At 36.5% G+C, this 23,263-nt stretch overlaps 3 protein-coding genes and 1 non-coding gene across 4 annotated transcripts in view; 1 reads left to right on the top strand and 3 right to left on the bottom strand.

Annotated features, from left to right (window-relative positions):
• LOC124634365 (RING-box protein 2) overlaps positions 1 to 12,188 on the bottom strand; it is a 44,799-nt gene extending 32,611 nt beyond the window's left edge. Inside the window, exon 1 of the mRNA XM_047169933.1 lies at positions 11,939 to 12,188. Within this exon, the coding sequence (XP_047025889.1) occupies positions 11,939 to 12,089 (151 nt within the window). The 5' untranslated portion in view covers positions 12,090 to 12,188. The remainder of the gene's footprint in view (positions 1 to 11,938) is intronic.
• LOC124634360 (facilitated trehalose transporter Tret1-2 homolog) lies at positions 6,620 to 10,203 on the top strand. Its single transcript, XM_047169920.1, has 3 exons — positions 6,620 to 6,988; positions 8,434 to 8,553; positions 8,660 to 10,203. Exons 1-3 carry the CDS (start codon positions 6,905 to 6,907, stop codon positions 9,926 to 9,928), a joined length of 1,473 nt encoding a protein of 490 aa, XP_047025876.1. The 5' UTR covers positions 6,620 to 6,904; the 3' UTR covers positions 9,929 to 10,203.
• A 513-nt stretch (positions 12,189 to 12,701) lies between the features above and the next one.
• On the bottom strand, positions 12,702 to 19,623 carry LOC124634344. Its single transcript, XM_047169895.1, has 13 exons — positions 19,375 to 19,623; positions 16,954 to 17,197; positions 16,694 to 16,868; positions 16,399 to 16,553; positions 15,882 to 16,186; positions 15,539 to 15,798; positions 15,268 to 15,463; positions 14,887 to 15,156; positions 14,591 to 14,785; positions 14,357 to 14,512; positions 14,020 to 14,245; positions 13,524 to 13,723; positions 12,702 to 13,317 (listed from the first exon to the last, which is right to left on the bottom strand). The coding sequence occupies exons 2-13, from the start codon at positions 17,187 to 17,189 to the stop codon at positions 13,175 to 13,177; spliced, it is 2,517 nt and encodes an 838-aa protein (XP_047025851.1). The 5' UTR covers positions 17,190 to 17,197; positions 19,375 to 19,623; the 3' UTR covers positions 12,702 to 13,174.
• Positions 19,624 to 19,859: 236 nt separating this feature from the next.
• Trnas-gcu lies at positions 19,860 to 19,941 on the bottom strand. The gene has a single exon. It is a non-coding gene; the product is annotated as a tRNA-Ser (tRNA).
• Positions 19,942 to 23,263: the final 3,322 nt, after the last annotated feature.

The following is a 23,263-nucleotide window of genomic DNA, read 5'->3' as shown; positions in this document are numbered from 1 at the left end:
GTCCCGAATGATAACACAGGATCGACACAAGACGCTCTCGTCATTGAACTATAAACTATTGTTATTATAATAATGAATAAGTCCAATGCCTCGGCAAACACGAGTTCAAGATAATAAAAAAAACAAGATCAAAGTTTAATGTTATGAAAAACCATTCTGCCAAATATTTATTTGCTGTTGATTAAGCTAAATCAACGGAAACTAAATATTTATCATTATATGCGGGAAACAGAAATCATATCTGCCTTTATTACAATTTTTACCTTTGGTACAATTTTACGAAGCATTGAGCATTTCACAGACTATAAACAAATTAAAAAAAACATCTATTATAATTTTCCTATCCTTTATCTATTCAACAATGTTAGGGTCGGTTTCCAGTGTAACGGGATGCAGCAGAGTTTCAGTGTTTGAAATGGAGTAATTCAATATGAAACACTGGAACTATCTACACGCCTACTATCTGACCTCCACAACCCAGTTATCCGGGTAAGCTGAATAGTTTTGTAGTTACTTTGTTTCATTTGAAAAATAATTTTAGCTTAGATACTCCATTAACCGAGAAAAGCTTTAGGCTGCTTTAGATCCCAGTGCCGCGAGCGGTATCAGTACATTGTGCATAAAAACGTGCGTAGTTTTGAAACATAATCTTTGCACATTGTCGCACGTAGACATTTTGCCACTAGTTTTAGCTAGGCGTTAAACTCCTCGCAAGAAACAATCATGTATTTAAAAAAATGGACACCGTTTATCTTTTTTTTTATTCAAATGTTCAGACTTCATGTAATCGCTCGCACGAATTGTCCCAAAAAATAGAATAGTATAAATCATAAAATATAAAGCTTTTAATGTCGCAAGAAGATAAAATAAACAACCCTATTTCCCCGCGTCCCTTTGTACGCTAAAATCTTCAAAACTACGCAACCGATTTTCATGCGGTTTTTTTAAATAGATAGAGTGATTAAAGAGGAAGGTTTGTTTATACGTATAATAACATTCATTGAATAGTTGGTAAACACTGTTCTATGTGTGGTCTAGTGGTCGCAAGCGCGGCTGCTGTGCTCGAGGTCTCGGGTTCGATTCCCGGGTCGGACCGAAATTGCTTTGTGGGTTTTCTTAAACTTTCACAAAGCAGCCCGTAGTCTGGAAGTTGGTGATTGATTCACCCGTGCATCGGAGAGCACGTAAATGTCGGTCCTGCGCCTGATCTCTTTCCAGTCGTGTCGGATTGCCGTCCCATCGGGTTATGAGAGTGAAGGAATAGGGATTGCACCTGTGTCTGCCCAATGCTCGTGCACTATAATATGTCCTGCGCAGCTGGCTGATCTCCTTAAATGAGAACAGCCGCCGTGACCGAAATCGGCCGTGGACACCATTATTATTAACCCATCAGGGTCCATAATTGTGACTACCTCTATTATTTTATATTTTCCACCAAATGTACATTATGGAATGCAATAAATGATATGATATGATATTATAAATACTGTTATCCCGTACGGAGCCGGAGCGGGTCCCTAGTCCCTAGTTATTTATAAATGCTTTAAAAAAATGCTTTTAAAAATATAATAGAAAACGTTACAATCATTAATTACATAAAATGGTGTCTAAAATATGTTACTTAATTTATAGAACAGTGGATGACACTAATCATAAGCACAAGCTAAGCATGCAGTTACAAAATAAGCTTCTTGAACATTGAAAACTTAGTTTGTTAAGGCTACTACACACATGCCGGCGGCGGTTTCATGCCGAGCGGCTATGCTGCCGGTAATACAAGCGGCACAAAATCGTTTTTTTTTGGTTGGCTGCTCGTGCTGGCGGTTTCTTTGTGCGCCAAAGCCGGCGGCTGTAGTAACCTTTACGTACTGTCGCGGTGGTTAGGCATCTTCTCGTAGTCTGCAGTCTACAAGTCCACTAGGCGCTGGCGGAGAATGAACTACGCCTTTACTCCGTATCGGCCACGAATTAACTACGCCTTGGCTACGTCTCGGCTACGCATTGCTACGCCGTGACTACGCAATTAGCTACGATTTTACTACTCAATGACTACGATTGGGCTACGCGTTAGTTACGATGTTCCTTCGTGCTACGGGCTGACTACGCGTCAGCTACGTATGCACTACGCTTTGGATTAAAGATAGTAAGATCTTTCCCCTTGAAAACTGTCAGCTGTCAGCTGCATAAAACATTCGGTATTCCTATTGGCTATGTGCGCGACGGTGGCGAGGCGAAGCGTTTACAACATTTGCGGAAGCTGTCAAATAATAACAATGTAAATATTATCATTTTCTTTGCAAATATAAATAAGACCAAATATTAAAATTGTAGGTATTGTTGACATTATTTAAGTGCAATTTATTCAATAGTTTTACTGTAAAATGAATATATAATAATAAAAACCGGGTTTGAAACTATTACACGTAATATTAGTTTCCAACCACAAACTGAGACAAAAGGCAATAAATTAGTATTAGCCGAGCATGTAAGAAATGTGGAAGAGCTGCGACATAACGGCCAGAGCTACTTAATACGAGCCTACGTAATTCGTCAGATCAGATCAATGGTGCCCGTATCGTCACTGATGTAAAATGTGACTGTGTCTAGAGCGGCAAGTGTTAACAACACCACCAGCTCTAGTAATGAACAACAGTGGGGCAAACCTAGTATTCGGCAATTTGTTCAAAATAAATATTCTAAAGGAAGATATGTACTACGAAGATATGTTCCTACCAGTTGCAAAAAAGAAATGTAGTCGTAATCGTCGTGTCAATCGTCGTGTCAGTCGTGTAATTACCGTGAATTAGCTCAAGAGTCGTCTTTGAAACAAATTTTAGAAGCAGTGTTCTATTTTGTAGGACGCTCTTGGGAAAATATAAAATTTACATTTGCTATTGAGGCCATTATTTTTGCAGTTAACAACGCAACAACGGTCATTTTTGTACTGCAATCAACACATTTGACAGCTGATCATCCGCATTTGTTTCCAATTTCTGCCGTGTTGTGCGCTGCGGTCGTTATCTGTCCGCCACTACTCGCTTTGCACATAGCCAATAGTTTGAGTTTAAGTTTCCACCCAAGGAAAAGTGTTACAAACGTACGCTACGCGTTTCTAGTTTCACGTTATGCGTTTTATACACTTAACCTTATACATACTTCGTTATCAAACTAAATTCCTAAGGACTCTAAAAATAGGATGTGCATTGTTATTGTTATAATGAAAGGGAAGTGTAATTTTAGACAAATAAAAGAAAGGAGAACAGAACAAAATATTTATTAAAGGATTGGAAAAATCTGAAATGTATTAGTTATTGTCATGTTTATTTGTACTGGCATTTTATAGCTTAGACATTTACACGTCGACATGTCAACACATGGAACACATGCTAGACGAATAGATCAATAAAAATTGTTTACACCTTTACGATCAGGATAAACAAAATACATTGACGGCAAGACAAGAGTGATAAAAAAATCTGCACTGTTCTATAGTACATATTATACTACTAAGTATTTAATAAATCGCCAGCTATTTCTATTCAAAAATTAATAAAAACAATCAACGAGGTAACTTTTATAATGTACTTGATACATAATGAGAGTTTTATAAAATGTTATAGATTGCGTAGCTATGTGTAACCATTAATTATATTACGAATATTTACAAGAAAAAAAATACTGCTTGAACATACCCTGTTATGGTTAACATCTACATAAGTATAACTAGTTATCTTTCTGGTCCACTGGCACCACATGCTTCAGTATCCAACGAAACACGTGATAACTGGACACACCCACTTTTGAGAATTTGTGGGTGTGTCCCAGTAAGCATAATGGGTTTAATGGAACTCCCTAGTTTTTGAAATATAAATCATTTCTTCTGCGAATTATTTTTTCTTTTTTATTTATTTAAAATTCAAGAACAGGTCAAGAACTTTTACTTTCGCGAGTCCTTTTAATTTAACTTCTGGTATTGAAAATGTTTTATCGTAAATGTGCATCTACAAGGAATGTAGAGGAAAAATTAAAAGTAAAGTACCTACCTATGTTTAGTACGAAATGCAATAGCGTCGACCAAGAGAAGGTAATAGGGGCTCCTGATAGCTGTTATAATTATACACGTATTTCTATTGTTGTTAACTGCATATATGACATAGCTTTACAATATAATGAGGAAAATTGTTCGATTCTGGTACAGACAAAATTAGATTAGCAGCAATGGTAACAAGTGCCACTGAAATTCTAGTACATACTTATATGGTCGATTTTCTTTTGTTTCTTCTCAATATTTATATGTTAGGTAATAATTAAGACCATACAAACTGAAATTGTCGTTTTCACAAAAATAATGGATGCATAAACAATAGTACCATAGCACATTAAATTCTTTTTTTAAAAGGATATTGCGATTTTGCTTTTTTTCTACGAAAAGATATTACTATCTACACGCCATTTTGATCGCTACTTAGATGAGGCTACATAAAATATTTTGTATTAGGAAATAATCTCCGTATTTATAACCATTACTAAGCGTTTCTATAAGGGATTGTTCACACCAAACGTATTGTCCGCCGCTGACTGTGAGTATACTCACTGTCTGCCCCAGTGTGAACGTCGACTCAATCTGCAGTACGCGTACTCACCAGGCCGACAATAGGCTATAGCGTACGATGCGCTACATGTGTGAACAAAAGAATAGGCTCTTGTAGGTTCACACTAGATGCGTACGCTGAGCGGCTGACTATTCTACACATAAAAGGGCTCAGTATTTGAAGTTGCTCGTAGTATTTTATAAACGATAAAACTAGCGTAATTTATTTTTTTCAAATCAGGCGTTTTACTGATATTTCAATTAAATGATGCGCATTCAGATAGTTGTCATTTGCGAAGCTCTAGAGGAAGACGAAAATAATAAAAAGAAGAGATTGTGGGTACATCCCTTTTTGAAGAGATGTTTTCTTGGTCAATTTCATACTTTATATTTCGAATATAGACTTTATCCAAATAAGTTCAAGAAATATTTTCATATGACAGTCAAACATTCGATGAGTTACTATCTTTATAGTTCGGCCATTCAGAGAATGCGTTCCTGACACGTCGCGATTGAACTGACGACGTAACTTTGCAATGGCGTTGCAGTTACGATAAAAATATTTTTGCTGGTTGTTTACCGTTTTAACAATTGAGGAGCATTAAAACAACATTATTATATCAATAATCAATGAATGTTATAATTCAGTCAGTTCAATCGCGACGTGTCAGGAACGCATTCTCTGAATGGCCGAACTATAATACGTTTAAGTTTATATAAAAGGGACACTAAAGGTAGTATTCCGTCCATCGCGACATCGTAGGACGCGCGCGGCCTACGACTGTCGTCGGCCGCGCGCGACAATAGTCAACCTATGAAAATGTATGGCACCGCTGCCGAGGTCCGCGACAGTCGCTCGCGGCCGACGAATTTCGTAAGCCGCGCGCGGCATTGTCTTGAAATTAGTAGATTTTGTTCGTCCGTTCCCTCTAGTCGAAGTGCTTATTGATATCCTTGAAGAAGAGGAGGATGACGTGCTGCTGTGGCTGTATTATGAAAATAGATTACCAATCGACCCTATCTTTAACAAGTAGAAATGAAGAAGGATATTATCAAATACTTATTTAAAAGCATTTGTATTGTGATGAAAACCAAAAGGAAGTTTTACCGACTAAATAAAAAACAATTCAATTCTGGTTTTACTAAGATTCTATAGCGCTAGACCATGTTGAGATGCGTACGGCCGCGAGCGGCTCACGAAATTCGTCGGCCGCGCGCGACTGTCGCGGACCTCGGCAGCGGCGCCATACATTTTCATAGGTTGACTATTGTCGCGCGCGGCCGACGACTGTCGTAGGCCGCGCGCGGCTCCGTCAGCCGCGACCCACGGAATTCTACCTTAATTATCGACGTGCTGTACCGAGGCGCGGCGGTGCGTACGCGGTGGAGCGGCGCTATTCGGCAACTGCGTCCGCGTAGCCAATCCGCGTCCGCCGTGCATAGTCGCGTAGTAAAATAATCGGCCACTGAGAGTCAGCGACAACAGGCGACGTAATAGCGTATAGTCGGTTCGGTGTGAACGACAATTTCAATATATATGGAAAAGCAATAAACTGCGTAACGCGCGCTCACAGTCAGCGGCCGACAATACGTTTGGTCTGAACGATGCCTAAGCCGACATAATAAATTAGATTTACTTAGCGCAGTTCTTTTATGTTACATGCTTCGAACAAACTACTCATGAAACGCATATAAGATGGACAACCTTATCAAAAAGTATTATACTTAGCGATTGCAACCTTCATGCAACTTAATACGTAATTGTAAACACACCACAACGCCAAATATGCAATGCACAGAACAGAATAGTGTCAAAATATTATATTTATGTTGTTGTTGTAAGTTTAATAAAATTTCGAAAAATTTTAAGTCAACATTCATTTTAGATTAGTTAACAAAAGCAATAAGTTTGGTAAAATAATAATTAATTGATAAAGCTATAGTGGAAAGGAGGTCTTTTTCGATAAAGGTATTAATAGATGATAAGTTTGAGCAAACCACTGTTGAAGCTTACATCGTATTTCTGAAAGCTATCGCCCTTCTGAGGTGTCCAAAAACCTATGAACATAATTCTTTCTGATGAAGTTGTTTTTCCCTTACATTAGTAGTTCGATGTCTCGGTTTTGTATCACACAGCCTCGATCTAGCCAATCGGTTTAGTCAATCAATTTGTGCCCATATAAATCGCAGCGAATGTTGCGCGACAAACTCATTTCTTCAGTAACTTAGTCGAGAACACATTCAGTGCTGTGGTGAACATTATTACGAGTGTCAAGTGATTTTGTATGAGCAGATCAAAATACTTCGTCCATCATGAAGATTTTGATGAGAGCAGATACACATTACAGCATACAGTACTCCAGTGACTATGAAAAACCGAAATATACATTTTCACAGGTAGGAAATATTTTTATTAGCAATTAATAATATCGCCAAGAAAAAAAAAATTGTTTCATGGGAAAGTTTAAGATTTTAGTTTGACATTTAGTGTAGCAATAACAAACAGGTTTTGTGTTCATTATTTTCGTAACGTCGGGATTAAAACTACAAGATTTATGATTACAAATATGGCGTCTAAAACTTCAGGCAAAATGCATTCATTGTTTTTATGATTGCTGTTAATTCCGTGCACTAAAATGCGAGTCCTCCAATTGCGCCTAGTTAATTAGTTTGTTGGCACTCAGTTATCATTCAACTCTGTTTTGGTCCATTGTATAATATACATTCACTTATTAGGTTTTGGTAAACTGCTATTCCGATCCTATGATTCAATTAAAATACCTTCGGAGCAAGTGAAGCAAGTGTTTCTCGCATGTTCTTATAATTTTCCGTTCAAGTCATGCATTATGAATTTTTACGCCACATTACGTTATCAGCATGGTATAATTTTACTATAATAACAACCGCAATCAACAAATCTTGAGGTACCCATGACTAAAATTAGAGAACAAGTACATTTTAATTCAGCGGAATTAAGCTATTAATTTGATGACAATACCTCAACCACCCATTTTTGTTTCGCTATCACGCTATCCCACAGTAAACACGTGACAGAGTAAAAACGTAGACCAGAAAAATGACTAGGATTTAAAGTCAAAAAAGTCAACCAAAATACATGTGAAGAATAAGTAAAAATTTGTTGCATGTCCGTCTAACAGTCTCATAAAATTTGCATTTGTCCATTAAATAGTTCACCTATTTAATATAGGTTCGAACTGTAAAGCTCAAAGTAATCTCCAATTTTGATTGGAGTTATAGGCACGTGAGTTATAGGCTGTAAACGTGAGTTTTTAATAGCAGTACCCCGCTTATCAAGGGAACTACTTCACGCATACGGATAAATAGTAGTCTATGATGAATATGTATTAGCTATCACTGTCATGAAAATAACCTTAGAGGAACCTTTAAACTACTTGTTTTTATAAAACAAATTAAGACTGCCATCCGCTGGGGATGCTAAATATAAAAGCAATTACGTTAGAATTGCCCATTTATTACAGTGTCGATGTGTAAGTGGACCCAATCAGAGTCAATGATTGCTTAAATTAATAGAAGGCGGTTTGCGTCGCATCGCACACGCCTCCATGCAAATACCGTCATGCTTTGTATGAACTGAAAATATTGCGAAGCTGTTACTATAACTTCTATATGTACGTTATCTATATTTACTGTCCTGCGTATTATTATAGTTCAAACAAATAAATTATTAGGCCCTATTCATTCTGGACTGGAAATAACTTGTGCCTAGGGCCTATCTCGTCGGTTAAATAAATAATGACACTGCAACTTTTAATCAATAAAGTTTTCCCATTACTTCAGCACGCTTATGTTCTCAATTACAGGTTTTGGCTGCTGTGGCAGTGTCTATGGGCTCCATGATCATAGGTTTCTCTTCGGCGTACACCTCTCCAGCCCTCGTGACAATGAAGAACAGTACTGTTATTTCAGTCACAGACGAGGAGGTAATTAATTGACTATCATTAAATGATTGATGATGACAAATGTCACTTCAATTTAGTTTTGGTGTTTGGCTGACGATTTTAATAAATCCATTATTTTTGTCAACAGGCAAGTTGGATTGGCAGTTTGATGCCCTTAGCGGCCCTCGCCGGTGGCGTGGTTGGTGGACCATTAGTCGATTATATTGGCAGACGCAGAACGATTTTATTCATCGCACCCCCTTTTTTTCTCGGTTGGGTTCTAATAGCTACTGCAAGAGTAATACATTTAGTATTTACTGGACGTGTTGTCTGCGGTCTTTGTGTCGGAGTTGGCTCTCTCGCGTTCCCTGTGTATCTCGGGGAAACTATACAACCCGAAGTCCGCGGTACGCTAGGTTTGTTTCCAACCGCTATTGGTAACATCGGTATACTAATTTGTTATGCGGCTGGAAAATACCTTAACTGGTATGAACTAGCGTATCTAGGTGCAGCATTACCAATTCCCTTTTTTATTTTAATGCTTATGATCCCAGAAACTCCCCGTTGGTACATATCTCGTGGGCGTAATGAAGAAGCCCGAAAAGCGCTACAATGGCTTCGAGGCAAGAACGCCAAAATTGACAATGAAATTCGTGACATAGCCCTATCAGATGCAGAAATGGGTAAAGAAGGCATAAAACTTAAAGAACTGTTTAGCATTAAATATATGAGATCAATTTTAATTTGCTTGGGTCTAATGACGTTTCAACAATTATCAGGAATCAATGCCGTCATATTTTACACGGTTAGTATATTTAAAATGTCAGGTAGTTCCGTGGACGGCAATTTGGCAACAATTATTGTAGGAGTAGTTAATTTTGTGTCAACCTTCATTGCTACTGCTCTTATCGATCGTGCGGGACGCAAGGTGCTACTCTACATATCTTCTGTGACCATGACCCTTACGTTAGTGGTACTTGGAACTTTCTTTTACGTACAAACTGATTTACAAATTGATGTATCAGATTTAGGATGGATACCATTGACTTGTATTATGGTTTATTTATTAGGCTTTTCCTTAGCTTTCGGCCCTATTCCATGGTTGATGATGGGTGAAATTTTACCAGCAAAAATACGAGGTGGCGCCGCGTCAATTTGTACGGCATTTAACTGGTTATGTACTTTCACGGTTACAAAAACATTTCACAACATACTGGTCGGCATCGGTCCGGCTGGTACATTTTGGCTATTTGGGTGCATTTGTTTCGTGGGTTTATTCTTCGTGGTAATATTTGTCCCAGAAACACGAGGCAAGAGTCTTGAACAGATAGAGAATAAGCTCACTGGACGAGCAAGCACAAGAACTCGTAGGATGAGTTCTATTGCGAACATTAAGCCATTGCCGAGTGGATGCTGACTTCTAAAGAGACTAAACATTGGTTGTGAAATATTGTTCTTATTAGGACCAATCGATTTCTTAAATTTTAAATAAATTGTTCCCTCCAATTATTTCAATGCATACTTGTGTATTTACAGGTAAACAAGCACAATCATAGTACCTTTATTCTTGATTCGCTTAACACTTATGTATCCTACCTCTAACCTCAAACTTATTAAAAGAAATACTTAATACAGAAACAAGAGAGTACATTAAATATAAACAAATTTCATTAAATGAGTCTAATAAATTAAGCTAATAATTTTATTTCTATTTAGATCTAAAATTAGATTATTCAATGGATATTGTAAATATATTTGTAATGTTTCTTATTTATTTTTAATTAAAGTAAATAGGTACTTAAGTATTACCAAAAATGTTATTTTAAGCTTAGGTAGTTTTATATTTTATTGAAACCAAATATACTGTTTTCTAAGACCTTTTTTATTTACTACCTTCACCAATAAACCTTGAGAATGTTTTATCTACGAGAAGTACATAAAAGAAAGTAATTTCAGTTTAAATTGCATATATCATATCAATCATAAAACCAATCACAGCTTCGATTTCGATTAACAGCACCTTCACAATAGCAGATTTTCTGCTCGTTTCATGTGGGCATCCAGTACAAATGATGATATTTGCTAGTGTGAAAGGTCTATTGTAGGTTTGTGAAATTTCAGTTTAATTCTTGGGTATGGCTTTTAATGTTAATTAAGCTTTATAAAAGTCAAGAGTGTCTATGTACCTCTACATAAGACGGCAGGTGTTGTGACAATTTCATATCTCGCATAAATAGTCAATTATCACCTTTTCAACTATATTGAGGTTGGTTTACATTCTAACCAGATACAGCTGAGTATCAGTATCTTACATGGAGCAACTCCCATATGACCTCCTCAACCCAGTTACCTGGGTATACCGATACCTCTTGGTAACTGGTTGTAAAGAGAAATCAATATTGTAATTTATTTATTTGCAAAGTTCTGATTATAATTAACAGCTTTGGAAACAGTCATAATTTTTACTTAGAATAGTAACTTTAAATATAATTGGCCTTACTACAAAAACTTAATCACCTGTTTTACACTTGTCTAAAAAAATTGTGGCTGCAAAATGAACCATATGTCAATGTCATAATTTGAATTTTTTTAGACAAGTCTTAAACTGACGTTTAAAAGTTTTTGTGGTAAGACAGCATGTGTTTACTACATGTCATCATTGCTTTAGATTGCCCATTACTCAATAAACAAAATATTATGTTAAAGAACCTGTGTTCACAAAGATGGCCAGCATCCTTCCAAATTCGATATTAACAGATTTTGTACCCACAATTGCTTTGGTAAATAATTGGTACAGTTCTTAAAACACAGGCCTGCCATCCACAATGCCAAAAATGATTATCTATACTAATATTATAAAGAGGAAAACTTTGTTTGTTTGGTTGTAATGGATAAACTCAAAAACTACTGGACCGATTTTAAATATTCTTTCACCATTAGAAAGCTATATAATCTGCGAGTAACATAGGCTATATTTTATTCCGGTGCGGGCAGTAGCTCCCACGGGACACGGGTGAAACCGCAGGAAAATGTCTAGTGAAAAATAAAAGCAAAGGCTTTATACCTAATACAACACACTGACCCTAAGCTTTATCTACAGTGAGCAGAATTGTGGGAACAGTTACAACAAAATTACTTGAAGCAATGAAAGACTTTTAGTTGATGGCAGCAGTATAAACTTGTTGCCAAGAATAACTAGGACTAAGTAGATGACAGCATACTTTACTTTTAAGTCTGAAATAATAATGATTGTAACTTGGGAACATCATAACATTTCATATACCTACCATAACTTAGGCAAAAATTAGCCAACAGATAGTTGTGCAAAATCGTTATAAGATAAAAAAAAATGATACGGGAGGACCACTGTACTCTAGTATGGATAGGAAATGATATGAAGCGTTCATTGACGATATATTTGACTTACCCATGACTTGAACGCGGCAAATAGCACAGGTATCGCACTCGACGTCCCAGCTCCACATGGCGACTGCATTCCATTTCTTCAATGTGAACATTTTATCCGGCTTCTGCCCATCGTTATCTCCTCGTTCCAAAGCATCACAATCTTCAGACATTGTAATAGGATAAAAACAGAAATAAATCTAATCCACTATTTATTTACTTCGTCGTTTTTGACATGTAAAATTGAAGTTTGCCATTAGAGTATTTACGAAGTATGCTTATGGTAAAAAAGTATAGCAATTAATTAGTGAAAAGTCGACGTAACGAATGATTCGGAAGTAACACGTATAGACAGAAAAGATTTATCAAAATAAAAATATTTATTCCCTTCAAATATTTATTATAATTGATATGGTGATTGAAAAGTTTTTAAATCCAAAAATAATAAAAGTTTTTTCATTGCTAGTTTTGTAACGCACCACATTATGTCATCTGGTACATTCCATTACACGCAATTTTCTTTTTTTTTCTAATTTTATTATGTGTTAATTTTATTGGTTGTCTAATACACTCAATTTTAATAATACTTGTAAACACACAGTAATTCATTATTAGGCTATCAGTGACATATTTGAAATCAAAGGGATCGGTTCTGAGCCTGAGGATTGAAAGTAAGGAGTATTTTTAGGCTAGTTAAGTGTAGTTTGCATCAGCTTGTTGGCATACATTTTTATAATTTAGAATATTATAATTATGTAATGGAAAGGTCAAATAAAAATATCTGGTTGTGTTAACTAAGTATATTTATTTGTAAAAAAAAACCGAAAGCACAATCTTACATAAACTGAATAAATGCGTTCGTAGACTTATCATATAAGTTCTAAGAATAACTATTATTTTACTTCGAATATTTGAAAATAAACTAAATTACAATATGCAATAGACTATAGGTATGCATGAATTGCTAAAATCGATTAGTATTAGAATTTAGGTAATGTAAACATTTAACACAATGGCTACCCTGTAATTAAAATTCTCACTAGGCATTTAGGCACTATAGATCTATGAAAAAATATAAATAATAAACAAATACCTATGTCTGAAAACTGTAAAATCATAGAAATGCAATATTTTCAGAAACGAAGCGATACTCTTAAAATAACGTCTTGTTGTCATTTTCGTCATTCTTTAAAATAATCTAGATAACTAAAAGGTATTAAAAATAATCGGTAGGTTTAACTCTAGTAGTATAAAATATTTATGAAGAACATAAGGTGAGGTACAAGGCGGTGAGTAGGACGAGGAAGCTAGCTGTGATACTGCTAGCGCCGCTGAAGCATCCTAGCTCCTCTACTTGTACTTGGTATCTGATGTCGTAGGGGAACCTGCATATGTTTGGATCTGTGGAAAAAGGAATGTTTTAATTACTTAATCTATAGGTACATTCGTATATTTGTGTTATTTTAAAATTAAATGACTACTCGATGAAGATGCGATAACCCTATTCACTGATTTCAGAACCGGCAAATTTTAAATTCACGACAAACACAAGACGGTAAAATGCAAAGTTCTGTTTTTTTTAGATTGCAATTCTCTTCGTGGCTTACCTGCGCATGTAGCGCTAGCGAAGGAGCCTGCTGCAACCCCGGTGTCCGATTGCACAGAGATGTAGAGTGGAGCACACTCGTTGATGTACCATGAGCCGTCGCAGGCGTTCTGCAGGCTGATCTCCACATTACCGCTGTTCAGTGTCTGGCATGTCACCGTTGTGTTGTCTTCTGCCACCGTTGATGTAGTTGCGTTGCGTCTGAAATAGGATATCAAGGCAAAAATATGAATTGAATGATATTGTTTATTGGAGTAAGCTAGACGTAGGTACTCGACCCTTATCATGTTTTCTTCCGATAGGCACCGGAACTTGTAAACCTCTTGAATTGGTACTGATTCATTTGTCATATCTAGTGTCATACATAGCTTACTCATTCTTGGAACGAGAACGATAAATTCATGTCCGGAATATGTATCAAATGTATGTATCGGTTTATTTATCAAAATGGTATTTCTTTAGCTTAGGCGATAAATGAGATAAGATATAGTAGGTACCTGGGATGGACGACGGTTCGAGAATGACAGACTACGAGAGCTCCTGCTCCCGTGCCGCTGCGGGACACCCTGACCTTTCTGTTATCATTATTTTCGTAGAAGTAGTTGGCACTCATCCTGTAGAAGTTAATGTAACCCGGTTCAACATAGTCGTCAAACTGCCTTGTGCCAGAGGTACCTCCCTCGAATAAGAAACCACACGTTGGGTTGACGATTCTTCTGCCAACTGTAAAAAAAACATTCTTGCATTAATAGGGTAGGTAGATATAGTAGATAAAGGTAAAGTTAGTTTTTCTTCCTTACTTCATACACATGACTATACTTTAAATCCACTTACCACTTTGGATCCGGCGAAGAACAGGACCCATACTGTTCTCTAATTCAGTTCCCGCAGCATTCAGGGTTACAGTGAAAATGTCACTATACATGTCTCTAACGTAGCTCCATAGGGTATCGAACTGATTTGTTCCGCTCACATACAAAACCCTCACATCTGGAAAAAAAGAAATGGTAAGTACCTAACTACATTGTTCTAATATAGATGTGTAGATTCAAACTCATATTTCCTCACCAGGTAAGGTATTGTTTATCTCTCGCGCCTGTTCCCAGGCCAGGGTGGTGGTCTGCAAGTTGCCGGTGTTAATCAGATATACTAAAACCGAAGAGTTGCCACCGACGTAGTTTCTCAAGCTCTCATTGAGGGCTGTTTCTTGCAACAGCACCTTGATGTTAGTCAAACTAGTTTCCAGATTCACTCCTGCTATTACTGTAGGACAAATTATTATACAATTAATTAAGCTTGAATAAATTTTGTACAAAACGTGGGTACATACAATAATAAATAAATAACAGGTATATTAAACTTACTTGATGCGTGTGTGGTAGCATTGTATGCAGAGTAGAAATCAGCTGGAGAGTGAGTTGTGTTAACGATAACTCTTCCATCAAATGCGCTCAGTAAAGTAACACTAGATCCGAACTTGCCCACCTCAATAGAGTCTACTAAGTAAGAGATGGCGGGTGATATCAGTTGGTATGACCACGAGGAATCTAGTGCGATGTACAGGTTCGTTCTTAGACGGAAATCAGTGCTCTGTGTCTGTGTGGTCGCGCAGTCCATGTCAGTGAAAGTATTAGCTGAAAAAACAATGTAAGTCTAAGCATTTTGTTCATACAGCGAATACTCAATGGATTTTTTTAATATTTAATTCAACCATCATGCATTACGTAAATAGTAGTAATACTCACTGTAAGTTTGCAAGTTACTAACGGCACTCGTCACGAGTTGTTCCAGACCTCCAATGATAGTTCCTCGGAGAGGCATGTTGGTGTCCAGAGCGGCGGCAAACGCATGGGTTTCGCTGATTAAGTTGTCATTAGTTACATACTGTTGCATTAATGCGCGGCGATTGCAAGCTCTCAGGTTAGAATCGAAGGCGCCATTCTGAAAAAATACCATTGTTCATTGCAAGGGTACTATTTAAAAGAAAATGCGAGAGCAAAACCAATTACCACTTACCCTTTGGGAATAGTACATATCCAAGAGCTGTGATAACCTCAAAGAGCTGAAAGTGCTCAACTGTCCAGCAATTGTGCTACCCAGGACGAAACCATCGATATCTCCTCGGATTTCAGGGTCAGTCATCTCAACGTTTGTTCGACTCGTGAGCATGAAGTGCCTTGGAGCCTGTGTGCTGTTCCAGTTGCCACCAGTACCGATAGATATGGAAGTGCTGCCTCGCTCCGTGCCTTGAATAAGCACCGCCTCAGCTAAGTCACCTGAAAAGTGGAAATTACCAAATTAGGTACAATTCTGAAAAAATAGAGAATGCATACCTCTCATATGTAAAACAAGGTCTCACCAGCAAGAGTGGCTGGGTAGAGCGAATTCACGGTTTGTTGAACGTTTCTGTAGTTAACGTTATTCGCATCTCTAACCAACTCCAGTATGTTAACTCGCTGCGGCTGCGCTCCGGCCGCAATACCCGCGATCACGTTTCCAGCCGAAACCGCGCCCCAAGCGGTTTTGATCACGCCTCCCAATAGTGGGCAGGTGCTCTCGGCCACCTGACGTTCAGACAGCGACCCGCCATTGCCCACATTACTGAATTCTACGTCGTTGTTTGGATCGTAACGCCTCATCTTTCCATTTCTGTTGGCTGATTTTCTGGAAAATAAAACACTTAAACTGTAGGTACTATAACATCACAGTTGACAGGCATTCTGTGAAACAAATATCTCATGATTACTTGTAACGGCCATTTTAATGTTTCAAATAAACGGGCGTTGCTATCTAAACGTGCACACTGAATTTATGGCAAAGTAATTGAACTCCATTACGATAATTGTTGTGAAAAGTAAGTTGACATCAATACTTACAAATCCGCTGGTTTCAAAATTTCAACATCTTCGCTAATAGAACGCCTGGATCGCGCAGATCTGAAATATCTGTATTGAGACAATTGTGAACAGGTATTTTCATCACCTCGTACTCTTGCATCCACGGTCGTTGATAACATATGATGAAGCGTACACTGAAATAAAAAAAATCTTTGAGATCCAGAGAGACACAGGAAAGCTAACTCTAAACAACTACAAAAAAATACTAAAAAAATCTTAATATGATAAAAAAATATATATTATTACTTTAGTTTGTAAATAAACATAAAGTTACCTTCAACACCGAAGGTAGAGTGTCGTTGGCCAAAACCTGCAGATTATTGGGAATGAGTCTGGTTAGCAAAAGCCTGTGACGATGGAACGAATGGAAGGTTGGGGCAAACGGCAGCACATTCGAAGAAGTGATAGAGTTTTCGGGCTGATGGAATTCAATACCATCTTGACGATACCTGAAAAACATAAACAAAGAGAAAATAATAAAGGACGTAAAAATTTAATGTAATTAGGTAGAAAGCATATTGATCAACCACTTACGTATGAAGAAGTATCGCGGCAAGCTGCCTCAAATCCATATTGACATTAGGGTTGTCTTCTACTTTCCTTATGATGTCAATGAGAACGGGGACTGTGACTGGAGGCAAGTTGTTCCTGTTCACAAGTAACGGGTCCCTGTAGCACTCGCTGAGTGTGTCTGCAACCCTGGTCTGAGCCGTCTGCTGCGCGTGCGCGCCGCCCACCATGGCTACCAAAACAACTGGTAACCAATACATGTTGGTATCTGAAAAATTATATCAACAATAAATGTACTGTTTTACCTCTATTTCTGTTGTCTACGCCGATTAAGAAATAAAATGAGCAGCATTATAAAGTACAAAATGTCACATGATAAATCTTTTGTATTAATTCGTAACTAAATGTTTTGTTGAAGCTATAAAACGTAGATTAAGATATGAATATCGGTGACGATTCCAGCGTGGTATGTTACGACGATTTTATCAGCGGTTTCAGGGAGCGGTCGAGAAAATTAAAATCCTTAAACAATGTTGATGTTTTTAAGTGAATCATGCTGAAGAATGTTACCTGTAGATAACCTAGGCAATAATAGGCAAGGAATTAACTAAGTTACTTGTTTAAAATCTAGCACCACATATTTATTTATATTTCAAAGGTACAACTTTATTAAATAATAATAATTAATTTAAATATGTACTTGCATTTGTTTTATTAGAATAAATAATGTTTTAAGATACCAAATAATTTTTAATAGGCAGTAGATTTTTTCTATATCTTTTTCAGACACTTACTAACTAAAACAATCAAAGAAGACCTAGAGGTTCATTGACAAGTATATAATCTGTTAAACTCGTGATAGAGTCAATGGTAAATGTATGTAGGTACTTTATTCTTATGATTTATAAGCTACGTGACTTTATCAGGTGCTAATGTGAGCATTTACTCAATGAATGAAATTTAATTTCATAGCGTGTACACCTAATCAGAAAAACTTTCTCCTCTTCCACAACTTTTTTATCAATAAAAAATAGTACCTAAATACTGAAATATGATGTACCTAGTTCTAAGGTTATCCTTATCGGTAAATGCAATCAAAATTATATTGTAACTACCTATGTGTTTGTTCGTTCTACTTTTGATAACGACAGCTATTTTATAAAGGTACTGATAGGGTATTTCATGAATCACATATGAATTATTTCTGAAGTACTTTGGCACTGTTTAACATAATCTATGTTGTTAAATATTTTCGAATTTACTGAGAATTGATTGTTAAGTATCTAGATCCTGTTATTGTCATAGACTTCAGTTACTACTAGATATACCTAGCTTTCCCAAAACAAAAGTTCCTCCTTCTACTGTCATTTATCTAATTCCAATATAATTTCATTTGGTGTCGATGCAACATGTCATCTTCTTTCATAAATACTTCTCTGACTGTCTAGCTCACAAGCGACTCTCAAGCCTCATTACCTGTCACTCAATCCATCAATCGTTTCTTTAGTTCCCCCTTCAAGTGCTCTCTATCCATTCACGTTTATGCTCTAGACCTTCTTTACAACTCGATCCTACAATGACAGTTCCAACAATATAGCTTCTTGACTTCTTTGGACCTAATCAGTGCCAATTTTGAACTTCTTACTAACAATACGATTTCTTACTCCATCCACCAGTAAATTCAGTATCAATATAATCCAGTAAATTCCAGAGTCAAGCCAAGAAAGCCTAAACCTTCACTTTCTATCTGGCGGTAAACTTATATGTACCTATTACTAATAAAATTTTGTAGTTGACGTTGTTATTTAACGGTTTATTAAAATAGCTAAGTAAAATACCTAAGTCTGCAATTAAAGGAATTTTGACCGACACCATATTGTCTTCAACAATTATATTCCAAGTGCAGTGGTCAGTGAACATACAAAACAACATTGGTTCCCAGAAATGCTCGCTGTACTGCGTGAGTCACTCTTTCATATCAGCACAGTATCAAAGAATAGTTTTTTCCGTGAATAAGTGAAAAGAGTATTTGAAAGTTAGCATTGTGACAAAGAGACTGCGTTAGGGTAATTACATTGCAATTTGCACCGGTTGCATGTCCATGAATGAGGACCCGGTTTCTTCAATGGGTCCATTCACTATAATTTTCCTTATGGTAACAAATGAGCACTAAGATATGGAGACATGCCTTTAGCATCCTCTAAGTTACAAGGAGCAACAACATACCAAAGGCAATGTGATATAGGTAGCAATTATCTCGAGCTTAAATTAATACCGACAGTTATGCATACGGCGAGGCGATTACCTAGCAAATTACTGCCTCGCCACGCAATACTACTCATCAAAGTTGTACCCAGTGATATGCCATAGACAGCTCTGACCTGATCTAATTTATCCTTCACATGCCTTACAATATAAATTTAGTACACATAGATAAGAACTTACATTCGAGATAATCACCGTATCAAACTCTTTGTCCAAACTGAAAGCACTTGCGAAATTTAATTATTTGTCCAATAATCACATGTCCAATTAATCACCACCAGGATTAACAGTCAAACACTAATTTAAATTACACTAAAACACAGTTTTGAAAACCTTGTCTAGTAAAGGCGCGCCCAATACTAGCCAACTTGTAAAATAAAGGGTGCCAGGTACACGATAAGATAATGAAAACAGGTCTAGATAAATTCGTAACAAATGATAGCCATACGATGCTGATATCTGTTTTCGCTAGCGATTACAGATAACACCTGATTACAAACAGACTAGCACCTGATCAGACTGATATTACTCAGTATGAACGAAAAAAATATGGTTTTCCAACCACTTTTACCGTAAATTCCTCGGTTTACATTAGTATCGGAAAATGTATAGCGGGAATTACTAATTATTTTACTAGTAACTTGCAGAAAAAAAGCAAAAGATATCGACGAGGATGGGATTCGAACCCACGCGTGCAGAGCACATTGGATTAGCAGTCCAACGCCTTAACCACTCGGCCACCTCGTCACATGACTGTGAGGGCAAATATTGTGATTACATCAAAGAGCAAATTCAAAATTAGGCCAATTGGTTATATTTCGGTAATTTAAACATGATTGAATCAATAAGTATGCTAAAATTAAAACAGATGAATGTTAGTAATCCATGGTGGACTAGAAATGTTATTAAATTTTACTACTGGATTGTACACAGCGACATCTATAATTTTTAGTTGAACCAAATAACGAGCGTCATAATTCATGATAGTTAGATGTAAACCATGGTCATAAAGCTTATAAAACTGGGTATGACGGTAACAATAATTAAATAGTAAAGTAACAATTGCACATCATTGTACAATTTAACTCTATATTTAGATGCTTTAAATGAAAACTTTAATGCGATTGTTGCGACATCTTTCAACAACTTACAGAACCAACTAGTATTCAGAACGTGTGTTTATCTTGTCAATAGATGGCGCTAGCAGAGCCATTGCTAACAAGTTTTACCTTGTAATTTTATTTAACTAAGGGCTGATTTTTCATTCGCCAGATAACTTCTATCTGAGGAATATTTTTAACGTTTTGACAGCTTTTGTATGGAAAATATGTCAAACCGCCATATTTATTCCTCAGATAGAAGTTAACTGATGATTGAAAAATCAGCCCTAACACTAACATATCAATCAAAGTAAGTATTACATAAACTTTATCAATTTTTAAGCAGCATATCGATAGATTACAATTACAATTCCCATTCCAACGTTATCTAGTGAACTTTGTACCCAAACTAAGAAAATTAACAAAATGAATGAAATGTCTTAAGTAAGTAGGATAATGATTTGAAATAAAAATCTAATAAGTAGGTAGGTATATACTCTTTCTGTTACGATAAATTTATCGTGCAGAAAAATTTGGTAACATGCTAGCACAGGGGAATACATCGGGATACGCGACCTCAGGGTCAATGCGAGTCTCGGAGAGGGACGCGTTGCCAAGCAACCGATCAGACCTATCGGCCTCCCTCCATTCATAAATGGCGTACACCCAAAATAGCGGCATAAACAACAATAACTTATTGCTAATTTTAGATAATGGTAGTATTAGTAGCTACGTTAACAATCTTAACTATCATTTTAACCGTTGTTAAGCAGTAATTCGGCCAACACATTGTTATTTGCAGTCTCTTATAACATGGTAGAACAATGTAATGTTTAGCGAATAAAATGATAGTGGTAATTTGTGCAATTAAATATCAGTACCTAGTGAAATACCTACATATAAAAGATGATTATTTCGCTTAAGTTACCTTAATTCGTTTTTATTGTAGGCAAATGAATGGTTTAACTTATTAATACCTACGTAGGCATTATTATAAGAATTGCTTATTCGACCTCAGACCCCTAACTTATAAATCTCATTCGAGTTCATAATCTTTCCAAAAGAAGGTCAAACAGGAGCTATGAACTCGAGTTCAAGGATCGTAATCGTAACCTTCTTTTTGACTGAGATCAAATACATTTTAAGTTTTTATAAACAGATCCAACGCTACAATGAGAGCGTGATCAATTATAGCCTGTAGGTATAGTTTAGTACATTTTAACCGTATTTTCTATATAAAGTAGGTAGATAAAAAAAAGCACTTGCAAAGTGCCGACAATTTAATTGGCATTTGAGTGAAGAGGTTTGCGGTACGGAGTCGTACTGTCGACTAGGTTGTCGAACACATCGGTCCGATCCGTTTGATTTTATTAATTAAGCTGCGATGTAAGGCCCGCAGTCTAGACGGGCTTCTCATTTGGATTGCTTTGCACCACATTACATTGATTTGTGCGTCCGACCGTCTCGAGCGAACACTCCATTCCTCTCTGCAGGGACTCACAGACTCGCATACAGGGAATAGGGTTTTATGTGAACATATCATTGTTGTATCGAATTGCATTTCCAATACCCTCTCTTCAATTCCCTTGTCTGCAACCAATGTGGTATTGTGCACGGGAATCGAATCCGTATAATAATAGCACTTAAAAATATTATGTCACGATATTGCGGGCGAGACAGCTCTTATTATTTTGATATCAAAACCCAAACATCATTGTTTTTTAACAAATTAATTTACGGCTATAGTATCTATTTTATTGTCATTTTGAATAATTGTGAAAAGTAGTTTTTTCAGTCTCAATTTGGTACTTAACTGCGACTAAAAAATACAGATTAAAATGTACATAATTAAGATTCGTGGTAACTAGCTATGTATTTAAATTTATTCAATACCACCCAAAAAGCTAACATTCAGTAAAATTAGTCATACGAAGCACTTCGATTTCAAATGTTTCAGCACCTCTACAGTCTACATATAACATGTGTTTGTCAAGAGACATTGCTCTTTGGCGCAGTACTCGCGTCCCTATCAGATACGTTTATGTAATGTTGATGCTCACCGTTGCATTTCATTGTGGGCCAAGTACTTTAGCAGCACTAAAGAGGATTGGAGACGTGCTTCGCTTCCACGACATGGTCTCGACAGCCGGCAGTCCCGCCAAGCAGCGCCAGTCACGCTCCGCTTTAAACTTTACCTTAGCAAAATAAATACTTGCACTATACTGCTCTGTACGGTCAGACATATTGTAAGTTAAGCGAGCCATATTTCAAATTTCGTGATATTTGTGTTGCTTTTTTGAAGTTTGCATCCATAAACCGCGGTTTATGCAAAGATCTTCGAGATAATTTTATAGTCACAATGCTATTTTATGAGAATCTATTTATTTATTTAAGATTACTGGTACCATATACTTATTTGGTATATCTGTTTTATGATAGAATGAAATGTTTAGCTATAAAAATGAATATTTGTGTTTTTGAACGTCCCTTTTTATTTATTTTCATGTCAGCTCAAAATGTTGGCCGAGTTTGTTACCTACAATCAGTACATTCTATACACACAATAGACTAAGTAGTGCGCGGTATTCACCGATTGCTCATGGGATTTACCAGAGCACTTGCCTATTTATTTATTTATTTATTTATTTATTTATTTATTTATACTTTATGTACAAAATAGGTACATTGGCGGACTTAATGCCTCAAGGCATTCTCTACCAGTCAACCATCGGGTTAAAGGGAGAAAATAAATAGGTAGTACAAAAAAAAAAAAAGAGAAAGTCATGAATAGATATGAATAAAAACATATTACAATACATAAATACTTAATACATAATAATAATATATATATATATATACATAAAAATAAAATATCAAATCGATAAGAGTGACGACGACTCAATTAGGTAAAGAGTTTAAATAATGATGGCGAACTTTACGCTTGAAGGAATACTTACTGGGTGCCTTTT

Source organism: Helicoverpa zea, chromosome 1 (genome assembly GCF_022581195.2).
Source record: "Helicoverpa zea isolate HzStark_Cry1AcR chromosome 1, ilHelZeax1.1, whole genome shotgun sequence".
Lineage (NCBI taxonomy): Eukaryota > Metazoa > Arthropoda > Insecta > Lepidoptera > Noctuidae > Helicoverpa > Helicoverpa zea.
Note: the sequence above shows the minus strand (reverse complement) of the source record. Positions and strands in the feature narration are given on the sequence as shown.

Bases quoted from the DNA above. Each gene is read 5' to 3' on its own strand.
- LOC124634360 (XM_047169920.1), top strand. From the start codon at position 6,905: ATGAAGATTTTGATGAGAGCAGATACACATTACAGCATACAGTACTCC. The intron at 6,989-8,433 runs GTAGGAAATATT...TCTCAATTACAG, and splicing joins CGAAATATACATTTTCACAG to GTTTTGGCTGCTGTGGCAGT. The intron at 8,554-8,659 runs GTAATTAATTGA...TTTTGTCAACAG, and splicing joins TTTCAGTCACAGACGAGGAG to GCAAGTTGGATTGGCAGTTT.
- LOC124634344 (XM_047169895.1), bottom strand. From the start codon at position 17,189: ATGTATTGGTTACCAGTTGTTTTGGTAGCCATGGTGGGCGGCGCGCAC. The intron at 16,187-16,398 runs GTAAGTATTGAT...TTTATTTTCCAG, and splicing joins ATTTTGAAACCAGCGGATTT to AAAATCAGCCAACAGAAATG. The intron at 14,513-14,590 runs GTGAGGAAATAT...CTTTTTTTCCAG, and splicing joins GATAAACAATACCTTACCTG to ATGTGAGGGTTTTGTATGTG.